Here is a 13351-nt window from a genome sequence, read left to right as displayed (position 1 = left end):
TTAATACTATTCCTTCCATGTTAAACATTACGTGGCAAGGTACGTCCAAAAAACGATCTATTGTAATCACTTTTGAAGCTACTTTCTGGTACTGTATCTGAGAAATATGTCTTACATGGTATCTAATCTTAGAAGATAACATTGTCTTCTACTTGATTAGACGATGTATTCGATAATAAGATGCTGTACCCAGTTTCCCAGCTAGAACTGGCATGAATTCGTTTAAGATCCTGGATCCTTTTTTCCTAGCCTGAACTGTACTACTGCTGGGAAAAGTCCCGTCCCACCTGGTCTCCACACGTCTCGATCCTTCGAATGTTCCCACCAACGGTCGTACAAAGATAGAATGTAAGTATTTCTAATAGTCTTCTTAATACGATTATCAGTTCTACTTAGAGACCCTATTCAAATCAGCAGAAGCCTGATACGAAAAGTCTAGAAATATAATAAATACAATGACTTACTTGAACAGAAGGGGTTTGTTGGCGAAGAGCCCCGAGGCCTTCTCCTTCGCGGCATTGAGCCCCTGCATGACGCCGGTCGCACGTCCCACATCAAATGACACTCTGCACTAACACCTGGCAACAAATTATACCATGAGTCTCACAATCATATTAACATACAATTGTCTGGATAAAGATGTATGTTTGTATTTTTTTAACGATGTCAAAAATCATCAAATGACCTCTCCCGCTGTGGGTTAGCAGCGGTGAGGGAGTGTCAGACTCTTACTGACTAAAAACCGTCGTAGGCCTTTTATGAACCAGGGCCGCGGTATCTCTTTCGAACAATCCCACATCCCCGGCAGACAGTTGACCCTGTTATGTTTTTTAATTTTGCAGCTTGATGGAAATCCCTCTTTAACATGACCTATATTATTGCTGTCTAGTAATAGCTGAGCAAAGCCAGAAAGTTCTTCACTGGTCTGGTATGAGTGTCCGCAACAGTACCCAGCTACATAGATCTGATAGTTTTTTTATGTATTACAAAATGTTATATTGGCGTATAAAAGTTTTATCGTTAATATTATAGTCATGATGCTATTTTATGCAAGCCTGAGGGAGACTACTTCATATTATAAAGCGTCTCACTCAGGTATGTAAGTGCTTTCAACACAAAATGCGCGGATTTATGAAATCATAGTCTGTCGGTATTATTCGACAGCTAAATACATATTATACGGGTTTCTTTGAGCTGCTAAGGAGAATAAATTTTGGGTCAAAATGGATCTTCGACTCACATTCTCGAGCTATTAGACTGTAGAATATAATCGCATACACTCACACTGTTAAATAGTCTTTGTGAAGGAACAGCTGAGCTGACATATACCCATTTGGCTTTCAAAGTACAATGATGAACTTTCTTTGTTCGCCCCGACTTTAACTTTTAATGCTTCACGAGAATTATTATTGAAACTGATCGCATATTAGATCCTAAACATTTTTTACAATAATTGGAGTTTTTTTTATCTACTCGTACGTTCTTCGAGATAATTGTTAAATATCACTGGGGCTACACATCTCAGTTGCACACTTGTTAATAAATAAATGAAACAATAAATTGTTTCAGCATGACTACCGCCTTCGTATTACATAATCGCCCAGTATGGACCGGGCACACACCTATACATAGGCGAGTACATATATACATACTAGCTGTAGCTATATACATACATGTTCTTTGCACACCACGTTAAAACCAAAGTATATGCAGAAATATATCACAGAGTATTGCATTGAAAAGATTCTTTACAAATATAATAATTAGTACTTACATTTTTCAGTTCCCTGGCGTAGCAGCTCCGTCGTAGCGTCTGTCGATCGTGTAGCTCCCCGCGCGCCTCTATGCTGTAGCGCTACGGCTGCGCGTAGCCCCGACCGCTATTGGCCGCTACGTGTACCGACGTAGCTGAACTCCGACGAATCACAGTCGGTGCTGTAAATGGGGCGGGGTTTGTTAGATTTCTGAAAATTTTCAGTAAGTCCCAAAATATGTACATATTGATGTTAACCCTAGCAATGTTATACTGGTGCATGCACCCGTGCCTAGCATATAGCCTGACGCCCACAGACATGAGGAATTCAAGTGAACTAGCTGCAACATTGATGCCGCGGGTAATCGATACGTATTGTATGCTAGAAACATCCATGTATGAATATATATGCGCCTCATTTTATAGCTATACCTTTCATACATTTGCTTTGATTGCGGTTTGATTAAATGTCGTTATTATAACAACGCAAAAAATATTTAACAGGCTTCACCATTATACCTATGCACCTATCATTTTGCAATAGATTAACACAATATTTACTAACATTTATAAACAATATTTTCAAGAAGTTTAATGAAATTCGATACATGGAACTTCTATTTTGAATAACAACTTTCGCAGACAACAATTTAAACTATATGTTTTCTTTCTTACTGCCACATGTAGGAAACTTGTTTTTAATACATATTTTAACAAAAACTAAGACACGAACACACGAACTAAGAGACTGTAACATGCTATTCTGGGTATTATAATTTGAATATTATTCAGTTTCGAAGGTCTCCTAAATAAATACAAGAGATCTTCTATTACGGTTAATGACGACACTAACCGTCTTACCACAAAAACTTTTAAACGTCAGTTTATGCCTTGTCTAAAAAAATGACAAATTATGACGTTGACATATGGTTCATTTTGAAGCCAAAATTTTATTAGACAAGTGTAAAACAGTGTTTAAAGTTTTTGTAGTAAGGCCCTTATAATCTAACAAGCTTAAACTGGTTTTAACATATTCCCAAAAAAATAATTGGCCAAAGGCATTTCCACATGTTTGAATATACATCAAAATTGTATTCTTTTGCTGTCCTTAAAAAATGAGAATTTTCCATGCAAAAGGACATTGTATATTTTATCCTTTGATATAATATGTTTCTCTTTTTACTGTATGATGTATGGTACCTAACCTACCTCTAAGCTGTGCAAATAAATCTATTCTATTTCTTTGCTTCTACTGAGGAAAACCTGGTTATAATCCTTTTAAAATGTGCTACATTATAATATAACTGTAATTACAAATTGACTACTAAATGAAAATAAAACCGACTTCACAAGACTTAAAAGAAAAATACATCTTCTGATATGAGTCCCAGAGTCGGTGTCTGCAGGTCTGTTGGATATGTTTATTTTATCACCGCCTTCTAGAGCTTTTTTAGTCTAAAATACTTTTTATTTTATGCTTTTTAGTGCCAGAGTCTAAAATAAAAATCTTTTTAATGCCCATATTGACAGTTATGACCCATAATGGCGTAAAGTCTTCAAGTATATGAATAAAATATGCCCAAATACGAGACAGCTGAATTGTAAAGCCTAATAGGCAGTCATTATATATTTCAGTATAAGATCCCTTCAAAACGAACAAACTAAGCCTAAACACTTGTAGTTAGAGTCGCTTGACTGACACTTCAAAAATTTCTAAAATTGTATCAGCTCCAACATCAGGTCAAATCTTTCACAGTAACAGCATTTTTACCCTGATGAATTTTTCAAGCATGAAAATGAGTGGCTCATTTTCATGCTTGAAAAATTCATCTATTGTGAAAACGATGTTATGTAGAATAAACACACGAATATCGAGAGCAGCTCTAGATTTGACATAGTTTCCATCATCAGATCCTGACCTGATGACTATGAGACTATGTATGTGCTTCTTCAAGAAATTGAGAAAAAAAACCGGAACCAGAAGTCGGTTAGAAAAAGGACCAGACACAATCCCAGTTATAAAAATATAATATTCGTTCCCTTTAGTTAATTTTACGCCTAAAGCTATTCTGCTAATGAAATGCAGTAGGTAAATATATTATTTATAATTCTGTATTAAATTGCAATTATTACAACTTCAAACGATTAACGATGTCGCTACCGTATTTTGTTTATTATCTGGATCAGTTGTTCTCACTATCGCTTGTGTACTAACTACTCTTCAAACTCAAATCTCTCAAGGCAACTCTTACATTATTTCAACAGTAATCTCCTATATATTTATTTATGCACTAAAAATCAAGTTAAATTGGATTATACTAAAAATACTAATATTAGACAAAGTGTGTCATACCTAATCACATTAAATTAAATACGTTAATGTACTTATAAGTCGATTAACGTTATTATAAGTCCATTAACGCTAAGAAAAAATTAAAATACGTAAAAATAAAAAAAGAATTTTTTGAACAAAATAATTACAATAAAAATGTATGACAATTAGAACACCGTTTAAGAGTCAGTCAGTACAAACAATGGAAATTCTCCCTTGAAAACTGACAGCTGTCAACTGGTTGAAACATTCGATACTCCATACTTTATCTCTTACCATGATATTGACAGGGGTAATTTTTCGTTTTCAAAAGGCCAATTCTGTGGACAAACCACTGAATGGATTAGGTTATTTTTTTACAATATCATAAAGTATACGTGATAGGATTTAATGTGATTAGGTACGTGCGACATACCCGATATAAAAAAAATTACAATCGAAATCAAAAACAAAAATGGATTGCTAACTTGAAGTCATTGTACTAATTTTTTATCTAAAAGCCCAACCAAGCATTGTATGAAACGCGATTTGCCTTCTTCTCCTATGATATGATTTTCCAGACAGATAATAAAAGCAAGTTCAATAATCGTTTCAGTTATTAAACGCAGCCGCATTCGATACCGATATAACATGATCGCTATATCGAGTCGACTTCATTTCACGGACAGAGGAGCTCGCAAATGAAGTTTCCCCGGTCCACCGAACCCAAAGCTGTGGGTCTCAGCCACCAGAACTCGTGCACGAATGGATGCGGTAAAATATTACGGATTGGTGTCTGCTCGGTAAGAAATTATACTGTTAAAATTAAGAACCACACTTCAAAATTAAGGGAAAGATTTTTTTTTTCATTTATGTAAAAATGTGTATAAATCTTGAAATAAGAACTAAAAGAATAAGAATGCATTGTTAAAACGATGCAGATAAATTCCAGTATTACGTGGTATTATTGCCTTTCTGACTTGTGACCTGGTTGCCAAGCTTTTGAGATTTGCGAGGTTATCCGTAACGATCAAAGCTGTAAATATAGTGTCCCCAGCTTTTATGATCACTATTGGAGTAAGAGCACGACATAGCCGTTATTCATGTAATACATTCATACTGTTATAAATTCCGTCGGAGTAAAACTAGCCATCCATTAAACAGTTCGTAACTCCGGTCCATGATTCATATTGCTACGCTCGCTGAATAACGCGTTTGAATCAAAATCTGCCCATCAGAGCGTTTTAACTTTTTTTATTACGAGCTCCTGTAAGCCTTTTGAAATAGGAAATATTTTTTGGGACCCACCATCGGTCTGTTCTGTTCAATATCTGTTCCTCATTAACGTTTTAACAGAAAATTTTAATAAACATTTTCATTTGAAAATCATTTTTGTCTCAGTCCACGTAAAGGACTTAAGACATTTTTATTTATGAGCTTAGTATCGAGTTTCACAAAGAAACTCGTTAAACAAAAGACGACAGAAATTAAAAAATCTGTGTACTTAGTTTAGCGATGTTGTAAATTTAGCTTACGAGGCGAGACCACCCTCTTAGCAGACGATTAATGTATATTTTTATACCGTGAAACGTCAGATTGGGGTGAACTCAATCCATTTAAATAGTTATAAAACCGCCAAGCGTGCAACTTGATCATAACGACTTTATGTGACGTCAGCTAAAATGGAATTTGTAAATAAAATAATTGAAATGATCAAGGAATGTTTTCAATTTTGAATTAACTGAAACTTAACTAATATAACTAATTACCTACTGCGGTGATTGAAAATTATTTAAATGAAAAGCTTTCAGTGAGAAGGTTGTTGTTAAAAGTCTGCATGAAGATAAGCTTTATTTTATTTTACTGGCAGAAATGAACGCTACTAACTAATGATAACTAATACTTCCTATACTACATTGAAATCAAATAATCTTAGGGATTGGTTAAAATAAAGCTTACAAACTTTCTACTTCACTAACTAACAAGGCAAATTAAATAAAATCTTCTAAACGTTACGGGTAGCAAAAAATTGAAGGAAATAGATAGATATACTTTATTAGGTACACCAATTTTACATTTTTGATCTTAATCTTGTTAAGGTCGGTGACATAATGGGAAATGTTTAGCGTAAAGGTTAAGTAAGTAGGTATCTAAGGTACTTACTCTGAGCTATAGATCTTTTTACTCTGAATCTTACATAATATTATGACACAAAGTTCGAAGTCATCATCTCCCGAGCCTTTTCCCAACTACCTATGTTAGGGGCGGCTACCATGCATAAAGTTCGAAGTAATTTCAGTACTGCCATTGTTACGAATAAATATTTCTGTCAAGTGACGCCGAGGACAACTCATTTCATTACCAGCGCAACGTGAATTTCTTTAAATATAATAAGTAAGAAAATAGGAATAAATCATGAAGTAAATCTACTTTGAATATAGCTCTAGTCCTTAAAAACGTCGTACGTGATTTTATCGGCAAGTATTAAGAGTGGCAAGTGGCAGCCACTTGCCAGTGATCGACCACTCGGCGATATAGCGCACTCAGCTCTTATCGGCTCCGTCGCTTACCACTTTACAGCGCTGCATTTGGATGACCCTTCATGGAAACAATGCGACTTTTAACCTGTCCTACATATGGAGAGATTCGGTTTCTAATGGGCATATTGGTAGTTCAACAAATGGAAACTAGGGAATCATAAGTGCATTGAAATCAGATTTTGACAATGATTCAATTTCAATACCATTATTTTTATTTTAGAACATCATTTAGCTTAGGTAAGTAAATCGTTTATTGCATTTATCTGGCTTCAGTGCACTTATGATTCCCTAGTACTTGTAGTAAGTAGCAGAACGTTCAGTAGCCGATCATGTTTGTGACACAAAAAAATAATTTCTCGACTGTACTTTTATCTTGAGTTCATGTAAAATGCTAAAATGGGTCCAGTTAGCGAAATGATAAATGTAAAAAGTTAAGTTTCACCAACTGGACACACATTCGTGATGAGTTTAGTGTGGCGAGATGACGAATAACCAAATGTTTATTTATAAGCTTTTAACACTGACTGCCGCTAATGTGTGATTACTTTTTCGCAAAACGATGTTGACTCTCCTAAAATTAAAGAGTGGTAGGTGGTCTCTGTTGCTACATTATTTAACATCAGTATGTAATATAATGCAAGACTCCTTTGATAACTGATAACTATATTGTCGAAAATCGCAATTTTGTGACACCTCATAGCTCCTCCAAACGTACCTTTTTCCACACGATTACATGTCACCACCACTACCTGGGGTGGAGCTCCCCTCTCTTTCTCGCCTACGCGTATTGTATCGTTCCGTCCCCCTCAGGCTCGCTATTTATGACTTATTAACTTCTCTAAGGTATCATGGCAACGCTCCCACGTCGCCCACGATTTAATATAGAAAATTGTGAAGTCAACTGAGAATAACTCAGGACACAGTTTATTAAATTCTTTGGACTCGTGCCGATTTAATTTCTAGAAGTTTATCATGCGAGTTAATTAATTTGATTAACTATAGGTGCAACGGTAATTTAATCACATCTCTACATAAAACATGATCTATTTTGATGCATCCTGATTTGTGAGCGCGGCATACTCAAAAACGAACATAAAAAAAAATAATCCAAGCCGCCTGAGACTTCTAACTGCATTTTAATTGTAGGTAGCTATGTATTTGTTAATTCTATCAAAACTATAAAAACATTTTGACACCGACTACGAACGACATGATACAAGACCCAAGAAGAAATACGTTTGATATTATTTATCAGGCACATAAAATCAATAAAGATACGACACATTCTTAATGTTCTATAGCCACAGAACACAAATAAGCACATAAAATAAACATTCACCTATTGAAACCTGTAGAAACTTTATCACAAAGGTAAAAAGAAACCGTTTATGTTAATTTTATTTTGGTATTGAATTTGAACAGTGAAAAGCGACACGGGGCTACAATCCGTATCCTCCAGTGCCAGATTGCGATGTTTGCCAACCGATCGCTCCTTGGGGACGCGACTCAACCAGTTTTCGCTCACGAAGCAATAAAATACCCCTAAACCCTCCGATATTTATTGAACTCGCTGATAGAAAATATCAAGTTGCTGAATTATTAAACTTTTGTGTGGGAATGTCGTATTAGTGCATTTTGCGGAATTTGCGGTACTTTTATTTCAGTTTTAAGAATATTTTATTGAAAAAATAAAGGTAGAATGAAAATGAAAGCGCTTTCAAGCTACTTAATACCCCGATTTACAAAAGTAATAAATTCTCAATAAACTTGTGAGCATAACATAACAACTTAATAGTTATTTTTAGTTTTCCATAGTACAAATATTTTTAGTTTTTGAACATCGAATCATATTAAGAGATTTTGTTATTTTTTGTAATTTAGTTATTTAAACATACCACATACTTTACAAAATCTTAGTTAAAGCAATGCACTGACAGTTCTTTTAATGAAAATTAGGTGCTACAGTTATCAAGTCACTACGTCATTGAAAATCTGACGAATCAGCCAATTGTCGTGGCTTCTATTATTATATGAGAGTTTCAAACTTTATTTCATTTTCAAAATCAGTCAATATGTTTCTGTTACATATAAGTGACTGCGCTATTGTGGACGAGCTGTTAGTCAAATTAATTAATTTGTCATCACCTGCCTAGACTTGTCCCATTAGGGTTGACTTACTGTATGACTGAAAGCACTTTAGTAGAGAGAGAAAGTTTACATTTGTGACTATTTTCAAAATGATAACCTCAGTTGCCAAATGAATGCTACTGGTTAATGTATTCAATGAACTATGGTTGTGATTAGCTTCAAAATAGCAAATATTAAAAAGTGTACAATGAGCTTTTTTAATAGTACCTACAATCCTACATTAATTTATATTAAGTCCTCACAGCAGCAAAATCGATACATGTATACAGAAAAGTAATAACCTGAAAGCGACCATTGTCCCATCAACGCAAAGGAAGGAGACCAATCAGTTTTGCATCTCATTTCCTCTTTTCCAATACGAATAATATCCACCGATGATACATAGCAACCATTGTAATAAATAGCTATATGTTAATGAGATTTCAGGTGAGGACGGACGGGCGGCGCCTGCCGTGGCCCCGCCCCTGCCAGCCATTGTCTTCCTCAAACCCACCCGAAATTGAATAAATTAACGTTAAATTTAATAACTCTATTAACGTTTTGTCGACGCAAACAACTCCTGACGTATAATAGTTGAAACGTTTTCAGGGGCGGGTTCGTTATTAGATTAGATACGTTCACTGTTGAGGGGGACGGTAGAGCTTTCCATACTGATTAATAACATGATCCAAATAAAATGCTATACAAAACAACATTATTTTTATCTGATCTAAAGGCCTACTGTCCCCTTTTGTTGTCATTTTGGTATAATTCTATTGCTATATTTTGCGAAATTGATATGAAATTCAAATTGACATTGTTTGAATAAAATTAGTAAGAAAATATATGAAATTGTCATGGTTTTAATGAACATTTATACAAAAGAGTAAATGTTTTTTGCCATTTTAAAACAGAATATAAAATATTCCCACTGCTTTTCACTTAATTTTAATAATATTTAATTATTTTTCCACGTCTAAAAAAGTAAGCAGGTATTAACCAACTTACAGCCTATGAGCTGTATAGTAAGCCTTGTTTTATTTTTCTTTTATTATCTTAAGCTTGCTACCGAACACGAAGCACCATAACTTACTACCGAACTAAAAAAATAAAGTTACAGGTAGTGTACCTATTAAGTTACTTTTAAATGTTTATCTGTCAATTCAGTCCGAAAAGATTATTATGCTAAGCATACGTTTCAAAACTATAACAACGACAATGCACTTACCTATTCATTAGGTCATAAGGTATGTTTATGAATAAAAAAGTCAGGAGTTCATCTTTTTTTCAGGTTTGAATTTGACGCAAACAACATTTTCTTTCTCTCTACGCTTTCATTTAACTTACTTGCATCAAAAATAAAATATTACACTGAATTTTTCATCACTTGGAGAATTGGTTTTCTATACTTATATTTTAAGAGGAAAACTTTGTTTGTTTTATTGTAATGAATAGGCTCAAAAACTACTTGACCGTTTTTTTTAATTCTTTCACCATTCGAAAGCTACATTATCCACGAGTAACATAGGCTATATTTTATCCCGGTACGGGCAGTAGTTACCACGTGACGAGGGTAAAACCGCGGGAAAACGGCTAGTGCAGTATAAATCGTTTAAACTCTTGGAAAAGTTTTTCTAGCAGATAAGTTTTCTGACATATTCAAAAAATTTAATATTGTCATAAACACAACTTTCATAAATATGAATTAACTTTGTTTTCCTAAATTAATCTTAGATTTATTTGCTAGTGTTGTATAACTATTGTGTTAGTTACAAAACTCAGTTTAATAAACTTATACACCGAATATAAGATATGAAGTTCATTCGTACACTCTCGTTAAATTAACCTGTCATAGGGTCATTTCGCCTGTTCGCGTCCATAGCCCAGTTCGCGTCCATTTTGCCGATCTCCTTTTAAAAATCCTCGAAAACAAGTCAATTAACACACTAATCAAACGAAAAGTCATTACCGCTAATACGTTAATGTATAAGAGGCACGCACAGATAGACAAACGTTCTGTGCGTCCAACCAATCCTTTTAGAAAAAATAATTAGTCTAGGCTCTTCAACAAGAAAGCGAAAACACGCAGAATTTTAGATAAAAATTAGTGTGCAGCGGCGTGTTTGATGGTAAGTTTTATATTGTTTTATGTGAATTTTAGGATAGATAGCTATTTCTACAGTTTAATGATGAATAAAAGTATAATGTTTATTATGAATTTGGTAATGTTTTTTATATTTAACGAGTAAAATAAGGTGGACGCGAATTACTACATCGAATTTTACGAAACTTCCACTTTGCGTCCACAATGGACGCGAACTAAAACTATCCTCTATAATAATAAACCAAATTGCGTCCACTGTTTTCGTTAAATACTTGCTTATAAAAAATAATTAAAACATACTGTTTAATATTAATATATTAAACAGTACATTTTTTTATTGAGATATATACGTGGTTATAATTAAATTATCAACTGATATAAGTAATTTCATTTAAGATAAGTTCTTCCGATACAGGAAAAAAGAAGGAAAAGACAACATACACAGAAGAAGATTTAAATAAAGCGTTAAATGTTATTCGAGAGAAGAATAAATCGATAAAAAATATGCAAAGAATATGCTACCTTGTCTGATAATTTATTGACTCAACAATTCTTTTAGTTGTATGTTTACACAAAATTATTAAATTGTTTTGTTAATTTAATATGAAAGGAAATCGATCTACGGATCGAAAACGCCTGGAAGAGCTAATGGTCCATGAAGGGAGAACTCCCTTTATGTCTGAAGCGGAAACTAGTCGACATGTGTATTCTGCCCATCCTAACCTACGGCGCTCAGACTTGGTCTTTGACCGAATCTCAAAAGTCCAGGCTAAAAGTATGCCAAAGGAGCATGGAGCGTAGCCTGCTCAGCATACGGCTTAGTGACCGGATACCTACGCAACACCATTATCCGGTCCAAGATCCGGGCATAGTAGATGTGGGCAATAAGTCTGCAAAGTTGAAGTCGAATGCACCCGGACAAGTGGGCCAACATCACCACACACTGGATCCCTGAGGATAGAAGGTGACCGAGAGGGAGACTAAGAAAACGCTGGAGAGAAGACTTGGACAGCTTCCTCTCGGACTGGCCACAAATACCGATGGACAGAGAAAAATGGAAGGCTATGGGGGAGGCCTTTGCCCAGCAGTGGGACAGCATAGGCTAATAAAAAAAAAAATATATGGCCAAAAACTTAGTATAATCAAGGCGGATCTTAAGCATTCCCTGTGATTTAGAGTAAAATTAACAGAATTGATTACAGTTTATTCTTCAAGTTTCAAAATGAATTGCCTAATTTTAAGTTACTTAAACCAATGTTGAGAAGAATTATTTTTATTTTGTAAAGTGAATTTTAAATGATGATAATGTTGATTTTTAATAATTAAGTGTATTGTTAAATAAAGAAATTATTCAAATACAATCTTTCTTTATTAATTCTTAACAATTTCACCCCTATATTCCTTTTCAAAGCCGCTGGACGCGAACTGGACCATGGGTGGACGCGAATTGGATTTTGTGGACGCAAACTGGGTAAAACGCCTAATTCTGAGGTTTATCGATTTAAATAGAAAACGTAAGATATTTCTTATACAACTGAAAGTTAATCTTAAAATAGAGTATATAAGGAATACATTACACAAATTTGACATGGAAATGAGTGCTGGAGCATTTTTATTATCGCCGTCAAACTTGCCAACTGCACTAAATGGTCGCCAACAGGCGAAATGACCCTAATATTTTTATTGGTCTTTTAACCACACTTTACGAAGAGATAAGTATACAAATGTTTAGTTTTCTTACCTGCAAATATTATCCTCCAGAACACCTTAGTTTACACAATCTACAGTTAAGCTACACATTGTTATACTTTACTAAAGTTACCTATTCTAATTAATTTAGATTTTAACTATTTGAAATATGAATTTTAAAGATATGTTAAAATTAGTTTTGATATGTTTTGTATTGATATTCTTTAGAGTGGTTGTTGTATTATATACAATTTACTCTAATTCAATACGTAAACATTAGATTGAAATGTAATATTAGATATGTTTTTATTATTTAAATATATACAGCTGTAAGGAATCTGTCACACCGGGGGCCATCACTCTTACGGGGTTCCAGATTATTTATTTGAAAAAAAAAACACTTTTGTAATAATCTCCAGTTTGTTTAGTTAGAGTAGTTTCGAGTTGTTGTTGTAAGACAGTGTTTTTACCGATTCCACCCTTAAGAGTGATGCGCCCCCGGCGGGCGCGCCACGTGACTGCCGGCGTTGCTGAAGCTTTGTGTTTACATCCCCTCCCACGCCACCCACCCCCGCCACCAACCCATCCCCACTCGTCATATTGTTCGCAATTTTACTGTTAAACAGGAAATCTGTTCAGGAAAATTTTCCACAGATGAAACTATTAATAATATCATGGCCCTCGATGAAATTACACAACATTTTTATTTATTTTAACAAAAAATTAAATAAAATTCTTAAAAATAATTTTCGGAAAAGAATATTACCAACAGGATACTGAAAACAAAATGAACAAACTCTTCATTAAATATTCCTTTTTTCTTCGAT

The 13351-nt window shown here is 34.4% G+C and overlaps 1 protein-coding gene across 1 annotated transcript in view; it reads right to left on the bottom strand.

Annotated features, from left to right (window-relative positions):
- The window catches only part of LOC110371669 (vesicular glutamate transporter 1), a 43270-nt gene extending 30235 nt beyond the window's left edge, over positions 1-13035 (bottom strand). Inside the window, exons 1-3 of the mRNA XM_021328019.3 lie at positions 12577-13035; positions 1775-1935; positions 465-578 (exon numbers count right to left, since the gene is read on the bottom strand). Of these exons, the coding sequence (XP_021183694.1) occupies positions 465-532 (68 nt within the window). The 5' untranslated portion in view covers positions 533-578; positions 1775-1935; positions 12577-13035. The remainder of the gene's footprint in view (positions 1-464; positions 579-1774; positions 1936-12576) is intronic.
- Positions 13036-13351: the final 316 nt, after the last annotated feature.

The sequence above is a fragment of the Helicoverpa armigera genome, chromosome 13, assembly GCF_030705265.1.
Source record: "Helicoverpa armigera isolate CAAS_96S chromosome 13, ASM3070526v1, whole genome shotgun sequence".
NCBI lineage: Eukaryota > Metazoa > Arthropoda > Insecta > Lepidoptera > Noctuidae > Helicoverpa > Helicoverpa armigera.
Note: the sequence above shows the minus strand (reverse complement) of the source record. Positions and strands in the feature narration are given on the sequence as shown.